A 17,611-nucleotide genomic window follows, 5' to 3' on the forward strand; every position below is an offset into this window, starting at 1 on the left:
ACAGCATGAACAGTGCAACTTCTACCTCCAGCTTCCCAATCACTTCAGTCAGACGAGTACTTTTACTTCTACAGAGCAGCGGACGGATGCTCGCAGCAGCAGTACAGCCACTACATCGTTAACCACGCTGGATCTCTCCCTGCTACCAGACACTTTAGCCCCCTGCTGCAAGTCACTGTGTTCCAGCCCCACGGGTCGGTCCTGGGCTCTGATGGGTCTCCGCTCCCCAAGGAACCCCAGTATAATCCCACAGAAGGACACGCAGGCCAGCATGAGCTGTATCCAAACTGTTCCTGGCAGACCTGCGGTGGGTGCTCCACACTGAGGTGGTCTGCGATGGGTGCTCCACCCTACGCAGTCTGCAGGTGCTCCACACCAAGGTGGTCTGCGATGGGTGCTCTACCCTATGCAGTCTGCAGGTGCTCCACACTGAGGTGGTCTGCGATGGGTGCTCTACCCTACGCAGTCTGCAGGTGCTCCACGCTGAGGTGGTCTGCGATGGGTGCTCCACCCTACGCAGTCTGCAGGTGCTCCACACCAAGGTGGTCTGCGATGGGTGCTCTACCCTACGCAGTCTGCAGGTGCTCCACGCTGAGGTGGTCTGCGATGGGTGCTCTACCCTACGCAGTCTGCAGGTGCTCCACACCAAGGTGGTCTGCGATGGGTGCTCTACCCTACGCAGTCTGCAGGTGCTCCACGCTGAGGTGGTCTGCGATGGGTGCTCTACCCTACACAGTCTGCTCCATGCTCCTCTAACTTCACCATTAGAAAGTCAAAACCCTCTCTGGCTGCAGCACCACCCGTGACAACTGGTCCTGTGGACGTCAGAAGAGATACTGCCCTCCACTCTGCAGCGGCCTCTTACACAGCTGAAGACCATCACCACCTCCCTGCTTGGCCACTTTTGTTTCAATTTAGCCTTGGTTCTCACAGCCTCTTCGTGCCCTCCAGCCCCCCGCCACAGCACAAAGCACAGCTGTGGGCTGTTTCCAGCTCCACAGGCGACCAGCCTTGAGAAAGGCACGCGTCCCAGAGACAGGGACAGTCCCTCCCGGTGCGTGGCCCATGGAGCACCCAGCCAAAGCACCCAGCCCCCCAAGAAGCCACGCTACGAGAGCATAGGCAAGACAGGTTTCAACCCAGGTGACTGCTCCTCCATGCCCATGAACCAATACGAGAGTTGGGAAACCCTTTTGTGACTCCGAATGCAAAAGTGCCTTTCCAGAGCAACACAGTCTGCGAGCGCGGAGTGTAATCCAGGCAACCCAGCGCTGCGGAGCGGCAGGGACAAGGGTCTTACCTGCAAGTGCTGCAGATCATCCTCCTGCACATTCTGGGACAAGTTATAAACCTGCATTTAAAAACAAAAACTTCAGCGCACTCAGAATGGCCTGTCCTTCAGGCCAACACGTGGGTCGGTGTGGTTAAAGCCTACGACATTACCACGGGGACACAGCCAAAGTCCCAGCTGTCCCGTGGTGCCAGCACAAGACAGGCCCCAAACACAGCTGTACCGCCGGAGAGACTGACACTGCCAGACAGACAGGCACTGCTGCTCCCTGTGCAGCAAAACACTCCAGCATGGGAGCACCAGGGACTGTCACACCCCAGCCTGGAAGCTTATCAGGTCCAAAGAACGTTCCTTCTTCTTCACGTTTATGATGTGCTGAGCTCCATACCAAGACGCAGGTCCCACCCCATCCATGCCATCCTCCAAGAGCAAAGGCTGGAGGGTGGGGAGGGAAGCCCTAACTGGCTATGGGCCTACTGGTGTGTAAACACCTCCAGCCCAGAGGTTTCTGCCGCAGCGCTGAGACAAAAGCACACCCAGTTCCCCAGACCAAGGTCCTTTCCTCTTTAGTAGCTGGAAGCAAAGGGGTGCATCTGCTGCTGGCCCTGCTCTTGGGGTGAGATGAGAGAAGACTGTTCCCTGCAATGATGGAGTCATGAGTGATTCACAGAATCACAGCATGGTGGGGGTTGGCAGGGACCTCTGTGGGTCACCCAGACCAACCCCCTGCCCAAGCAGGGTCACCCAGAGCAGGCTGAACAGCACCGCGTCCAGGTGGGGCTGGAATATCTCCAGAGAAGGAGACTCCACAGCCTCCCTGGGCAGCCTGGGCCAGGGCTCCGTCACCCTCAGAGGGAAGAAGTTCTTCCTCATCTTCAGCTGGAGCTTCTTCTGCTTCAGTTTGTGCCCGTTGCCCCTTGTCCTGTCGCTGGGCACCACTGGAAAGAGTCCGGCCCCGTCCTCCTGACACCCACCCTGCAGATATTTGTAGGCATTTCTAAGGTCCCCTCTCAGCCTTCTCTTCTCCAGGCTGAACAAGCCCAGCTCCCTCAGCCTCTCCTCGGAGGAGAGATGCTCCAGTCCCCTCATCATCCTCGTAGCCCTCCGCTGGACTCTCTCCAGTAGCTCCTCATCTTTCCTGAACTGGGGACCCCAGAACTGGACACAGCACTGCAGATGGGGCCTCACCAGGACAGAGTAGAGGGGAAGGAGAACCTCCCTTGACCTGCTGGCCACACTCCTCCTAATGCACCCCAGGAATCCTGCACTCAGTGCAGCCAACGTGATGGCCTTTGTCTCTCCCACCAAAGGCCCTGGCTAGATGCTGTGTTAAGCTGGTACCAAGCTACTGGGTTTTTGCCACCGCCTTTTAGAAGTGATTCCTGGAGACATTCCCCTTCTTACCTGTATTGAGCTGATCATTGTGCTAAGGGCAAATACGGTGGCCGAATCCCGCAGGGTGGACTGGCTGTCGAAGGTCCCCTGCGTGTCCATCAGCAGCACTGCAACCTGAGAGGCAGAAAGCTCCATGTCAGCTTGGAGGCACCCGTTCAGCATCTGCACCCAAGCAAAATCACTCTCAAACGCCAAAGGGGTTGGGGGGTGGTGAATGTCAGCTGCCTTACTGTGCTGGGAATCTCGCTGCTTCTGCCTCAGACTTATAAACTGGTGGAGGACACAGGGAAAGAGCAGCCCCAGTCACTCCTGACAGCACGCTGACTCCAGCAGGCAGCGAAATGAACGCTGGGCAACGCAGAGGAAGCAACTGCTTTGCTCCTCCAGTACTCGCTGTCAGGGAGGATGGGTCTTGCCCTGAGTTTGCATTAGCTTCGTGTCACAGAACAGCGCATTGCACCTCCTGAACCCAAAACACATTCAGCCAGCATGAGAAATCACATCATGAGTAACTCCGTGTCACTTTCGTGTTGGGCTCTTCGTTAAAGAGTAAATGAATACAAATATTCCTGGCTGTAAGTTGAATTTGCAGAATGCTCCAAAATCAAGTTTGCATTGTATTTGGCTACCCTGAATAAAGATGCTCCATTTTCCAGCTACTGCTCTGGGAAAGGGGAGTAGTTTGCAAGGACCGCAGGTCCAAGATCCCTGGGAATAGCAGAGAAATGAATGCTGGGATACCCAGAGCTAGAAGGACACCCAGAGAGCGAATCAGGGACACCCAGACATCACATCAACGCACTGCATTGAACTCACTGATGCTAAATTAGGGATACGGTATTGAAGGCCTTCTCTAAACTTGCACAGGCTTTTCTGAGCCACCTAAGACAAGGCAGGAGAGTCTTATGAAAACTGGAAGAGGAAAATGAGCTTAGCAGCAACAGGCAGCTATGCAACAGAGAAGCACACACCTTTTTACCATCAGGCTTGTCCACCAGGAAAACCTCGCTCCATATCTGAATGCCGGTGGTCTCCCGCTCAGACCCTCCCCTCCAGGAGAAACCAGTCAGAGGCTCGTTGTAATCTCCAACCCAGTCCACTGCTTCCTGCAGGCAGGAACAGAAGAAGTTGCTGGAGTTCTCACCTCACTTTGGTTTTACACTTTTCCTCTCCGTTGCCTCCACTCCAGTGCTGGAGGAGGGGCAGCCCCTGTAAGAGAGGTTTCCCACAGGGCAGCAAACGTGACCCGCCTGGACAAGGTCCTGTGCAGCTTGCTGTAGGTGACCCTGCTTCGGCAGGAGGGTTGGACTAGATGACCCAGAGAGGTCCCTTCCAACCCCTACTATTCTGTGATTCTGTGATTCTGTGACCATCTCTGCTCCACAGTCAAGGGTCCACTAGAGACCCGCTGGTGCACAGGGCTGTGGAAGGATCTGCTCTATTTTATTTTGTGAAGCCCATGCTAAAGAGAGGCTTGAGCGTCCCTAGAGCACCAAGCCAGTGTCCTGTCCAGCTCACCCCTGGGCGGCACATGGGAGCAATGAGCAGCAGCACCATGCCCCTGGGAAGAGCCACCTGAGCTGGAGCCATACCTTATTGTACATGTACCGCAGCATGAAGTCCATCAGGAACGACTTTCCTTTTCTAAAAGCTCCAGCAACGGACACAGCCACGACCTCTTTATCTCTGACAGCCTCCGAGAGGAGGATGCGGTTCAGCGCAGCTTCGTCCAGTTCAAAGGAATGGTCATCTTTGACAATGAGGACTTGCACCGGTCCTGCCTTCCTCACGGACTCCTCCTCCTCTGAGCTCCACTCGTAAGTCTTCTCTGCAAAACTACCTGCGTAAACAAGGAAAACAAGAGCTGTTAGGTTCCCTCTGGAAAGTGCAGCGTCACCGACAGCAGGGTGAGGTAACAGGGCAGCCAGCCCAAATCTCCTTCCCGAAGCAGCACCGTTCAGAGCAGATGTCTGTTCAACCTGTGGTCGGACATCTCGCTGGAGACTCCATGCCACCTTGGGGCCACCCGTCTGCACAGTCCCTGCAGGCAGAGAGTTCCCTGCCGGAATCTCCCGTGACAAAACACACTCATTACTTTCTGTCCTACAGGAGTTGACACGCAGAACAGAACACTCTCTTCTTAACTGCAACAACTTCTTACAGGTACAGACTGCCACACCTCCCTTAGCTTTTTCTCTGCTAGAAAAGAGAAGTCCAAGCCCCCAATCATCCCTTGCTACAACATCCTCTAGGCATCCAACTGTTCTCCTCTGGATAACCCCCACCAGGTCCTTCCTGAAGGCTGTCTCAGACCTGGACGCAGCGTTCCAGCTGAGGTGTCCACGTACCTCGTGTGTCCACCCAAGGACGCTGCCTTTACGCACCCTGTGCGGCTGCTGTTTCTGTAGCAACAGCAGAGTCCTGCTCCGTCTGCAGTCTGCGCTAATGCTCGAGGTGCAACCTGCCGCTTCTGCCACCGACCTCATCGACGGCCTCCTCCGAGACAGCCCCAGCAGGAACCAGGCCACAAAGACACGTGCCCACCCCGACAAAAGCCAGCAGCATGCCCTGGCTGCCAAGAAGGCCGATGGGATCCTGGGATGCATTAAGAGGAGTGTGGCCAGCAGGTCGAGGGAGGTTCTCCTCCCCCTCTACTCTGCCCTGGTGAGGCCCCATCTGCAGTGCTGTGTCCAGTTCTGGGCTCCCCAGTTCAAGAAAGATGAGGAGCTACTGGAGAGAGTCCAGCGGAGGGCTACGAGGATGAGGAGGGGACTGGAGCATCTCTCCTCCGAGGAGAGGCTGAGGGAGCTGGGCTTGTTCAGCCTGGAGAAGAGAAGGCTGAGAGGGGACCTTAGAAATGCCTCTAAATATCTGCAGGGTGGGGGTCAGGAGGATGGGGCCAGACTCTTTTCAGTGGTGCCCAGCGACAGGACAAGGGGCAACGGGCACAAACTGAAGCAGAAGAAGCTCCAGCTGAAGATGAGGAAGAACTTCTTCCCTCTGAGGGTGACGGAGCCCTGGCCCAGGCTGCCCAGGGAGGTTGTGGAGTCTCCTTCTCTGGAGATATTCCAGACCCACCTGGACACGGTGCTGTGCAGCCTGCTGTGGGTGACCCTGCTTGGGCAGGGGTTGGACTGGGTGACCCACAGAGGTCCCTGCCAGCCCCGAACATTCTGTGATTCTGTGGTCCTTTTGGGCTGCTTCGTGTACCTGCCGTGATACGGGAGATGGATGTGTTTTAAGACCTGCCATGCACAGAGACTGCAGCCCCGGGGTCTGCGAAGAGCAGGTCAGCTCCGGTGATTTTCCATTTGTCGTCTCCAAACTTCCCAGCGCAGGAAAGAGACGCCGAAGGCGGTTAATCACGCCAGCCAGCTCACCTACAGCCACGTGAAATCTCCTCGCCGGCCGCGAAGGAAGCGTGTGATGGAAAGTTTCCCCCACGTTTCTACAAAAACTTCCCCGTCCACTGGCTTGGGCTGCAGCTTTCCGAACGCGGCAGCCTCGAGTTCCACCTCCCTGGTCGCTGTTTCAGACCCTGACCTTGGGGACCCCATTTTCAGCCAGTCCCAGCTGTTTCAAAGCACAAGGACTGTGCGTGCGCACGCTAAAAGGCAAGCTATAAATACCAAGAGGAATTGGGTTTGCCCATTCTGGGCCTCTTTATAAAGAAGCCTCCAGCAGTAACTTCATATTTTCAATAACAGAAGTGCTTTTGTACGAGTTTCTGATTTCCTATGATCCTGCAATGAAATATCGGGATCATGAAGCCTGGTTGCTAGGGGATTTCTGGGACATATACTATGAGCTTTCTTTGCTCACAGTTGACAGACAAAGATCTTTTCTTCCCGATGCTTGGAGGGTTTTTTAGCAAAACAAAAGTCCCAAACGCTCTGAAAAGCCAGATCCTCCGTCAGACTGCAGCAGCACCAAACTCCCTTCGAATGCCAGTCCCTACCCCGCGTCCCTGCTTAGGGGCCTCCAGGAAGAAAAAACCCTCTTCCCATTTCACACACACGGACCCAGGATCCAGGCACACATCGCCAAACGACTTGGAAAACGCAGACCTCCGAGAGCAGCCAGTCCTCTTGCTGCACACACCAAACACGGTTTCCAGCGTTCAGATCTTCCCGACACGCAAGCATGGAGAGCTGCCAAAAGGCCACAGGCTCGCGGGCTCTTTTTAAGCGCTGCCACGCTACGAGTGCCATATAAAGCCCACGATAGGAAATACCTCCTCTGTCGCAGTGTTTCCCAACACCCTGCTCAGCTAGCTGAGCCCAATTTTTTTTTTCTTTTTACAGCTGCACAGAAAGGACTGCGGAGAGATCCTTGTATAGGATGTGACTCACGGCAGAGGCAGGAAAAAAATTTGTAAATCGAATTAAATCTAGACATTTCTGACCGTAGCCAAGCCATTGTGGGTGCAGGCGAAATAGCTGTGCCACCTCCCCAGACCGGACAAGTCCCACCTCCGGGCACGCAGGCAGAGGGCGAGGGGGACCAGCATTTTACTCGTCCCCCACCAGCAGCCCATCCCACCGAGCAGCAGCATCCCACCGAGACGGGCACAAACCCGGCTGCCGGGCTGCTGTCTGCGGGCTTCAGGCCCAGGGAAAGGCGGCACAGATACTCCCAGCTCAGCTGAAAGGATCACCAGTCCCGGTCTCAGGATCCAAGCATCGTGACAGTGGGACAGGGTCCCTCCCGCCCTGCTCCCAGAATCAGCAGAGGTGCCAGCTTCCCTCCCTGCTGCTGCCTGGACGGGGTCTCCCAGGTTTTCCTCTCCCTCCGGTTCAGCTGCTGGAAGGAGCAACAACCAGCACAGAGAAGAGATTGTGTTATCCCTTCAAAACCGCAGAATCTGTAAGGAGCTTTTTCTTCTGTTGTTGCCAGCAGATACTGACAGATCTGGGGAGAATGTCTCCAGACACAGGTACCAGTCCAAAGCAGCCGTGGTGTCCTACGGGATGTCCTTGCTTCCATCCCCTGCACACGAGGAAAGCCAGGCTGTCTGCACCACGCAGGGGCAAACCACAAAGTATTACGAGCAGGATACGTCGACTTCACTGGAGAAACCGGGAGAAAAAGCATTATATTAAGCAGGTCTCTGAACTAACCTCAGCCCCGTTATCTCTGCGTCTCTCACGTATGCCATCTGCAGACCAAACTATCTTTCATATTTATTTTCATGTGATGAAGCTTCCATGTTCTGTTTATTAGATCAGATCTGCCGCATTGGAGAGCCAGAGATTATTTTATAAGATGGCTGCGCACTACTGGAAATCAAATATTTTAATTGGTCTTTCCGGTATAAATTAGTTATCTGCTTTGAAGGAAGTTGTACCTAGCAATGGCAAAACATCATCTGGCCAAAAGGAAAGGAAGGAGAGCTAAGCTATCCAAAACACACTCTTGTTTTTACTCATTTTCGAACTTGACTCCTCCTTTCTGTCGGCTCTCGCCCGGCGCCTTGCAATTACGTCAATTCTCAAGCTGCCCATTCAGAAATTGCCAGGATACAGTTCCTTTTCCCCGTTTCATAACAGCTCGTTTCCATGACTCTAAAGCGGGGTGGAATCCACGTCTCTTTTCCATATGGTGAGTCAAAGTGGAAAGGCGAAGGAGATCAGAATTTGCATTCATACTTACTGGGCTGTCAGACCGCAGCAAGGAAATGGCCCAGTTCAGGCAGACAGCCCCGTAATAGAGGACATACTGCTCACTTTATTGGAGCCTAAGCAAAAAAATAAAGCATTCTTCAACTGCTCTAAGACTGATTTTTGGTTAAAATTAAATAAATTAAACCAGCGCATTTCACGTTGTGCCTGTGTTCAGACTGACAGCCAATGTCTAATGTATTTAAGCTCCTACAGAAGAATAAAATAGATAAATTGCATGTCACTAATTAGGCAACGTGCCTTTGGCGAGTGCTTGCTTAAGCCTGTTCTTCCTCAGCTACGGAAGAACAGGTCACAGAAATGCTGACTGCTTTCCAGAGACCAACTCATAAAGTCAGCTTTTCCCTTAAATGAGTTTGCACAACAAATACATTTCATTCCAGGGAATGCCAGGCAGCCGTGACCCATCATCTGTGCAAACACAGGCTGCCTAACCAGAGCCTGAGAAAGCCAATTTGCCAGCCCTGCTCTTGTGCCCTCTTGGATCTCAGGAGCCTCACCCGCCCAAGCACTGCCCATGAGAAGCAGAGGCTGCAGCCCGGGCCCCGATCCCCCCCCACTAAAATACACAGACAATGGCGGTGCTGCTATTCCGAGGGGCTTGGAATCACGTTACTTCACTGCATGGAAAAGCAGAAACTACCAAGGAGAGAAAATAGAGGTTTTACGGGAAGCTTTAACGTGTTGTTATTTCCCTAGAACAGAGCATCGCTGTATTGACGGGGTGAGGCTGCTTATCAGCAGCCCTCTAGGGATCAGTTCGACTGGCAGCGATAGCGGCGCGGCTCCTTTCTGAAGCTGTGTTCACCCCAGCTGTTTACATTACAAACCTATCACAGTGCCACCGACGACACCAAGCGCTGAACAGACCTGACAGCCAGCCTTGATCCCCCCGCACATTCTCCAGAGAGCTTCAGCTTCCAGGAATCTTATCTGCCCTCCGCCAGCGGCACCGGCAAAGACAGACATCTCTCTCCAAGCCGCAGTCTCCCCTGCACATTCAGCGTGGCTGATGCTGTGACATGAGTTCTGCTCGCTCTGTTCACACTGAACTACCTCCGCCGCACCACAGCCAGCCAACGACCGTCAGCAAGGCTCTGGGGAGGCTGGGAAAGGCAGCGCTGCTCTGAGCATGCACCAGACATCCTCGGCTTCTCTCCGCGACGGCCTTGCGCAGAGCTCTGCGTCTTATCCAGCTAATGAGGGGAAAACAAGAAACAAAGCATTGAAGCAAAGCGTATCTACTGCCCAGCCAGGGCAGGGGGGATATTATCACAGAATATCACAGAATAGTAGGGGTTGGAAGGGACCTCTGTGGGTCATCTAGTCCAACCCCCCTGCCGAAGCAGGGTCACCCAGAGCAGGCTGCACAGGACCTTGTCCAGGCGGGTCTTGAATATCTCCAGAGAAGGAGACTCCACAACCTCCCTGGGCAGTCTGGGCCAGGGCTCCGTCACCCTCAGAGGGAAGAAGTTCTTCCTCATGTTCAGACGGAACTTCCTGTGCCTCAGTTTGTGCCCATTGCCCCTTGTCCTGTCACTGGGCACCACTGAAAAGAGTCTGGCCCCATCCTCCTGACACCCACCCTTCAGATATTTGTAGGCATTTATAAGGTCCCCTCGCAGCCTTCTCTTCTTCAGGCTGAACAAGCCCAGTTCCCTCAACCTCTCCTCGTAGGGGAGATGCTCCAGTCCCCTCACCATCCTTGTAGCCCTCCGCTGGACTCTCTCCAGTAGCTCTTCATCTTTCTTGAACTGGGGAGCCCAGAACAACTGGGGAGCCCAGAACAACATTGTAGAGCGATAACCTGTACCGATGCTGCACAAAGGATCAGACAGGATCCTGTACAAAGGACGCGTGGCAGGGCGCAGCTGCATCCCGCAGCGCAGGGACTGCCGGGGGAGCCCGGCCTGGACAGCTATGAGTTAGCAAATTCCCTCAGCACGGGCTGCCATAAGGTGTCTAGACCGAGGTGCTCCGGGGGGACAGTGTTTTCGAGAGAAGGAGCAGGGAAGCTTCTCTTTACACCCACTGCGGCTCTGCAGTCTTGCCCGCACCGCGCTCTCCGAGGGCTCCTAGCCAGCAGGTCAGAAAGCTTCCGAGCTGAGCTTCACAACACACACAGGCTCACCACCCCTTTCCTACATCCTCGGCACGGCTGACCACGCGGCCAGGCAAGCGCCCTCCATCACCCTCACACCTCTGCCGGGGTTTGTGACAGCCCCACGGAGCTGGAGCACCCCAGACCCAAGGGGGGAAAAGCCGGGCACTGCCCACCAGCAGCACTCATGGACCAGAGCCCCGACCCCGCCGAAGCGGCACATGTGCACAGGTACCTCTGCCCCCGGGCTCACTGCCTCCTCACACAGCGGGCTGGCGCCGGAGAAACGCCGCAGCGTCTTCAGTGGGGCCAAGCTCTTTTCAGTGGTGCCCAGTGACAGGACAAGGGGCAACGGGCACAAACTGAGGCACAGGAAGTTCCGTCTGAGCATGAGGAAGAACTTCTTCCCTCTGAGGGTGACGGAGCACTGGAACAGGCTGCCCAGGGAGGCTGTGGAGTCTCCTTCTCTGGAGATATTCCAGCCCCACCTGGACGCGGTGCTGTGCAGCCTGCTCTGGGTGACCCTGCTTGGGCAGGGGGTTGGACTAGATGACCCACAGAGGTCCCTTCCAACCCCTACTATTCTGTGATTCTGTGATTCTGTGAACGGGAAGGCAGAGCCAGACCTTCTCGTGCCCAAGTGGGAAACCACTTGCACCTCCCCAAACTGGATGTCCAGACGCAAGCTCAGCTCCATCAGGAACCGAGGTGCAGAGCAGGCTCTTGGTTTCTGTGGAAATGTCGGGTAAATGACCCAGCTCCAGCAGGGAGCTGCAGGGCATTGCTCAGAAACAGGCAAAGAAATCTGTCCTGTAAAATATTAGCCCCGTCCTTCAACAATCAGGAATGGCAGGGGAAAGGCCACACCCGGTAGTCACTTCAGATCTCATCTGAGATCCCACCCCATGCTCCCCGAAGTCAGGGCAAACTCTTACACGCCAGCTGCACAGCAGTGTTAACCCCTCTGCCCCACATAATCTGCTTTCCCACATGCTCTGGGCAAGCACCCCACTCCTCTGCACCCCAGGATGCCTGCAGTAGGGAGCCGAGCGGGGTGGGTAACGCTGCCAGGCTCGGTACTCGGCCTGTGGTTTTTTTGGAGCGGTGGTGAGGTGTAGAGTCCACCTTCCTCCCGCCAGCCCCACGTCATCCAGCTGGCAGAGCAGCAGCTTCAGCTAGAGCGTGGCCAGCTCAGCCCCTTTTCCCTTTGGCAGGCGGAACAAGGAGATGAATGATTATGCTGATAACACGAGTGGTTTGGGACCTTCCTGCCTAAAAGACTGCCGACAGCAACGAGAGCTTGGATGATTACCGGCCACCAAGCCTGTCTGTTACAACAGACACACCTCGATTGCCAAAACCCAACGTGAAGCTTTTTAATGATGACACCTACTACCACTTCTGTGAAGCTACAGGGCCTTAGCTGGCTCTGAAACAGCAGCAGTGCCTACCACTGTCACATTCCCAGGCTCAGGTCATTGCTAGCATGCTTCAGAGACACAGGCATATGGCTACCTTGGGAAGAAAACTGATCAGACAGGGGTTTTTCTACCAGTTTTTCAGGAAGTCTGAGGTCACATTAGACAGTTATGGGGCTATGTTCGTGCCAGTTCACACACCAGGACGGGCCGATTCAAAGGCAAAGTGGGCAACGCTCTTCCCACCTGTGTTTGTCAAAAGACCGTCCTAAGAGAGCGCTGCCAAAAGGCCATCATCTGCTTCTCAGACACAAATCCTGGGCCTGCTCGCTTACCTGCATCTGAGCCTAGCCAGACCCTGGTGTGACACGACAAATGAAATGCATCTCACACCAATACATCTCCAAAACTCCCACTTCACCCCCAGCACACGCTTTCTGCATGGTCCTTGCTCCACTCTAGTCATCAGCAACCAGCCTCCCTCCAGCACCAGTATTTGATTTAGTTGTTTCTGACATTAAATTATTTTTACTCTTTTGTTGTTACAATTGCCTGAAAATAAAGTTTGGTAAGTGTGCCATGAAATCCTAGGACGTAGCATGAAAGGCGATTAGACTCTGGAGAAACTGTTTGTGTACATAGAGCACTTTAAATATGTTTTACCAGCCTGGCAGAGTTCAGCGCCTTCTCCAGAGCCTCTACCCCACTTGGGAACTTTGTGTTCAGTTGCTTCACTGTCGTAACACGCAGCCTTCCTTCAGCTGAGAGCAAAGGTGAGCATTCCTGGCAGAACAAAGGAACTCGGGTGTCTCTACACTGGGGTGACTTTCGGGGATGATCCATGGGACATCTCCTGCCTCCCAGAGCACGCCGATACCTGCGCCAGACGCACTCCCCTGCTGGAGGAGGTTCCGGTCAATGCAGAGGAGTTCACGTCAGGCCCGCTGCCTATGAACATCACCTAGGCCCTGAACAATATTTCTGTGCGCTGTTTCTCACCCGTGGGCTTAGCAGAGAAAACGCAGCGAGGTACAACTCCAGGCGCTGCTCCCCCTGGCATTAACCACGCAGGCAGCCAGCGCTGCAGCCGTTCTCGGCGCGGACACGAGGCGAAGCACGAGGAGGGCACCGCGTCACGGCTGCAAGGCAGGCTCAGGGCACCTCGGCTCTTCCTCCGAAAGAGGAAAGGCAGGCTGATCCCGCTCCTGCTCACCTTGCAACGGGTCAGACCCCGCTATTCAAACCAACGCCGCTGCCTCAGAACCAAAGGCACAAAGGGCGGCCATCACGGTTAGCGATCTGGGTCTCCAGCTTGCAATGCCGCGTCGTCTCTTCTTTCAAGTCCCAATGCTTCATTTGCTTTTCTCCTTCACAAGCTAGTAATCTGGCTGTGAATCTTCTCAGATCTAGTGGCTTTTCATGTAAAGGCCTGCCTGTCTGAAACACCTCAGCTTTCACTTTTCAGGAGGTTCCCAGCATGCAGAGTCACAACGAAACGCCAGTAAGTGGAATCTGAAAATCCACCATAAAAAGTCAGAAAACAAATGACAAACAGAAAGGACGGTAGCATTACTAGTTAAAAAAAACAACGACTACCAAAATCCTCCTTTTTTTTGCAGTTTAGCCCACTTCTGTGCACTCTGAAAGAGCAGCACTGATGATCTCAGCCTGGCCTGTGCTGGAAGCGAGCCCCTTCCCCCAAAAACCGTCGCCAGGCCCTTCCTGGCAATCAGAGCCCTTCAGCAGCTCGCAGGAATCTCACGTGCAGTTTGAAAATCCTGACCAAGAAGCACATATAGCCTCTGTAATCCCCTTTCTGGTTTTGAAACTGAATTCTTGACGAGTGGGTCATTCCGATTACACGGGCCATGATGGGAAGCATGAGAGATTTCACACGGTTTGTTCCAGTCCGTGCTGTTTAAATGAGTGACTGGGAGCAGAGATCTCTAGTGGCTTTACTGGAGCGGGGGAGCAGGCTGCTGAGCATCTGCAACTGCCAAGAACAAAGAATTTCAGAAATAAATCGGTGTAACCTACTACAAGCCTCCACTGAGCTGGCCGGACTTCACTGTGCCAATGAGGATTTCAACTAACAATTCTTATTTCGGGAAAAGCAGGCTCCCTTACCCTCACAAAAAAAATTATATGTGACTTTTTCATCTGCAGCTCCCTCAGCCAGCCATCCAGCGACCAGCAGCAGCCGAGAGGTCTACGCACCGCTCAGCGTGCTAAGGAAGAGAGCCTTAAACGCTGCGCAGCCTTACGCTGACCTTCCGCCCGCGGCTAAATCCTACGCTTGATGCATCACACGCCCCTGCACGAGCTCCCAGGGACGCGCGTATGTGACAGTAACCCAGCTTTGATAGCTGACCGGAGGCAATTTCTTCTGGGTGCCGTACACTCATTGACCGTAATTTGCTCTGTGGTCTTTAATAAAGCAAATTATTTTTATGGAACAAAGGAGAAGGGCCGCACTAAGCAGTTGCCTGTTTTCAGCCCTAAGCAGAGCCGTAACCAGGACAAATTTTGATCCGTTTCAAAATAGCATAATATTTTTAATGACCCATAAGCCCATTTTTAGAACACAGCAAGGACTTCTCTACGTTCTGCCTTCGTCTGAGCAAAAGCCTGAGACTCCTCCTCTGCCAGCTAGGCTGAAAAAAGTAGCAGTGGAAGAGTCACCCCACGGACTGATGTCACCAGACAATGCTGCAGTCACTGGATGTAAACACATCTTCTAGACCAAGGAGGGTCTTTTGTATAAATGCACACTCATATTCATGGGGGATTTTTTTTTTTTCCTACTAAAAAATACAGGCATTTTGCTCTCTGATTGATTACCTGCAATGTCAACCGGCCTGGCAAAGTACTGGGAAATCATTCCAGGAACAGGTAAACCTCTGTGGAAGGCAGGGCATGGTTTTGACCTGTGGATGGGTCGCAGCAGAAGGTGGCTGATCCCACCGAGATCCACTTGGATCCATGGATGGTTCCAGATTCTTGCAAAACTTACACAGAATCTAAGGAAGAGTTCATCGGATCAGTGACACATCACATTTCACTCGGGTGCGGCTTAGCAGTGTGTTTACACTGAGGGATGTGCCTAAATGCCTTGCTGGACCGAGGCTGCACTTTCCAAGGTGATGTTTTCTCCGTTCACATCCGTTTCGGCATCGTTTGCGTCTTCCTCTCGTGCTGTCAAGATCTGACGCGAAAGCACCCGCGCTTGTACGTGTGTGCAATACTCAGCGCACCCAGAGACGGGACTGACAGCTCTGCCAGACAAAGCTGAGAACGTCAGCTTGTTCGCTGGGGAGTTTTCCCTCCCGTTCACCCAAGGGTCTGACAACTTCCGCCGAGGGTCACAGTTAAAAACGGCATCGCTCAAACTCCGCGTTGCTCCTTTTCTCCCCGCTGCCAAAAGGCCACCACCCGCCCCGCTCGCTCAAATCACACCCGCCGCCACCCGAACCCTTCCGCGGTCCCTCCACGGTTAATCATTGCCGTGGGAAACACCGCGCTCGCGTATACGAACCGGAGCGTGATTTGTGCAGCTGAACCTCCCAGCTCCGCTCACCTGCGCTGCCCGGCGAGGCGGGACACCGACGGGCCACGGACACGGAGCGCGGCGCTGGGGAAATGGCGAGTCGTGGCCCTCAGCGGCCTCGAATAGCGGCAAACGGCAGTATAAAAGCTCGATTTTCCGTATAAAACCTTGGTTTTCCACATAAAACCTTGGTTTTCCACATAAAAGCTTGGTTTTCCACACAACGGGCAGCGCAAGGCGGCAAAGCGACCGGGTGCTGGGTGCAGGGCGGCCGGAGCCCCGCGGCCTGCTCGCTGCAGCCCTCCCGGGGGGACGCAGCCGCCGGGCCCCCGGCTCCGCAGAGGGGAGGATGCCGGAGGGGTTCCATCCCCCCGCGACCCCCGGGGGGCTCGGGGAGGGTTCGGAGAAGGGATGGCTTCAACACGGCCCCTCTGCGGCGGGGCCGGCGCCAACGAAGCCCCCGCAGCCCCCCGAGAGGCCGCGGAGAGCCCTGCGGCGGGGGGGGGGGGGGGGGGGGGGGGCGGCTGGCTCTGAGGGGGCACGCGGGCTGAGGGGGGGGGCTCCGGCTCCGGACCCCCGGAACGGATCGGGGAGGGGGGGGGGTGGGTTAAACGATGCCGCTGTGCCCCCCACCCACCCCGGAGGGAGCGGGGAGAGGGCGGCCCCCCGCCCCCGAGCCCCCCGCCCCGCCCCGCCGGTCCAGGCCCCAGGCGGGGCCGGGCGCGTCCGTCCCCCGCCCGGCGCGGAGCGGGCCGCGGGCAGCCGCAGGCCCAGCATTGTTGGCGGCCGCCCCGCCCGGGCTCACCCCCCCCCCCCCCCCCCACTCCTCTCTTCTCCCTCTCCCCCCCTCCCGCCGCCGCCTACCCCAGCTGCTCCTCTCCCGGCGGTTCCGGGCCATGGCGGGGCTGCCCGGGCTGCGGGAGGCTCCGTGCGCGCTCCCGGCCGCGCTGCGTCTGCCGCGGTGGCGCGGGGCGGGCGGGGGAGCCGGCGGCGGCGGCAGCATCATCCCCGCCCGCCGCTACGGCGCGGCACGGCCCGCCGCCCCCCGGGGCACCCACGGCTGGGGGGGGGGGGGAATCGGGCGTGGGCACCCGCGGGTGTGGGCTCACCCACAGCCTGGAGGCACCGCCACCCGCGGCACCCCACCCCGAGCGGGGATTCTGGGCGCGCAGCCCACCCGGCAGCGCACGGGCTGGATGGCAGGGGATGGCAGGGACCTCTGCGGGTCACCCAGCCCAACCCCCTGCCCAAGCAGGGTCACCCAGAGCAGGCTGCACAGCACCGCGTCCAGGCGGGGCTGGAATATCTCCAGAGGAGACTCCACAGCCTCCCTGGGCAGCCTGGGCCAGGGCTCCGTCACCCTCAGAGGGAAGAAGTTCTTCCTCATCTTCAGCTGGAGCTTCCTCTGCTTCAGTTTGTGCCCATTGCCCCTTGTCCTGTCGCTGGGCATCATTGAAAAGAGTCTGGCCCCGTCCTCCTGACCCCCACCCTGCAGATATTTGTAGGCATTTCTAAGGTCCCCTCTCAGCCTTCTCTTCTCCAGGCTGAACAAGCCCAGCTCCCTCAGCCTCTCCTCGTAGGAGAGATGCTCCAGTCCCCTCATCATCCTCGTAGCCCTCCGCTGGACTCTCTCCAGTAGCTCCTCATCTTTCTTGAACTGGGGAGCCCAGAACTGGACACAGCACTGCAGATGGGGCCTCACCAGGGCAGTGTAGAGGGGGAGGAGAACCTCCCTCGCCCTGCTGGCCACACTCCTCCTAATGCACCCCAGGAATCCTACACTCAGTGCAGCCAACGTGATGGCCTTTGTCTCTCCCACCAAAGGCCCTGGCTAGATGCTGTGTTAAGCTGGTACCAAGCTACTGGGTTTTTGCCACCGCCTCTTAGAAGTGATTCCTGGAGACATTCCCCTTCTTACCTGTATTGAGCTGATCATTGTGCTAAGGGCAAATACGGTGGCCGAATCCCGCAGGGTGGACTGGCTGTCGAAGGTCCCCTGCGTGTCCATCAGCAAGAGGGAGAACCTCCCTCGACCAGCAGAGTTCAGACAGAATTTCCTCTGCCTCAGTTTGTGCCCGTTGCCCCTTGTCCTGTCGCTGGGCACCACTGAAAAGAGTCTGGCCTATCAACTAACTATCAACTAACTAGCAATAGGGCAAGAGACAATCGCCTGAAGTT

The 17,611-nt window shown here is 55.8% G+C and overlaps 1 protein-coding gene across 2 annotated transcripts in view; it reads right to left on the bottom strand.

The window, feature by feature from the left end:
* Window positions 1–16,457, bottom strand: part of ATL1 (atlastin GTPase 1) — a 32,650-nt gene extending 16,193 nt beyond the window's left edge. For both annotated transcript variants that reach the window (XM_075427241.1, XM_075427240.1), the window contains exons 1-5: window positions 16,298–16,457; window positions 4,279–4,526; window positions 3,658–3,792; window positions 2,696–2,800; window positions 1,301–1,351 (exon numbers count right to left, since the gene is read on the bottom strand). In XM_075427241.1, coding sequence (XP_075283356.1) covers window positions 1,301–1,351; window positions 2,696–2,800; window positions 3,658–3,792; window positions 4,279–4,526; window positions 16,298–16,439 — 681 coding nt within the window. In that variant the 5' untranslated portion in view covers window positions 16,440–16,457. The remainder of the gene's footprint in view (window positions 1–1,300; window positions 1,352–2,695; window positions 2,801–3,657; window positions 3,793–4,278; window positions 4,527–16,297) is intronic.
* Window positions 16,458–17,611: the final 1,154 nt, after the last annotated feature.

Source organism: Opisthocomus hoazin, chromosome 7 (assembly GCF_030867145.1).
Source record: "Opisthocomus hoazin isolate bOpiHoa1 chromosome 7, bOpiHoa1.hap1, whole genome shotgun sequence".
Taxonomy (NCBI): Eukaryota; Metazoa; Chordata; class Aves; order Opisthocomiformes; family Opisthocomidae; genus Opisthocomus; species Opisthocomus hoazin.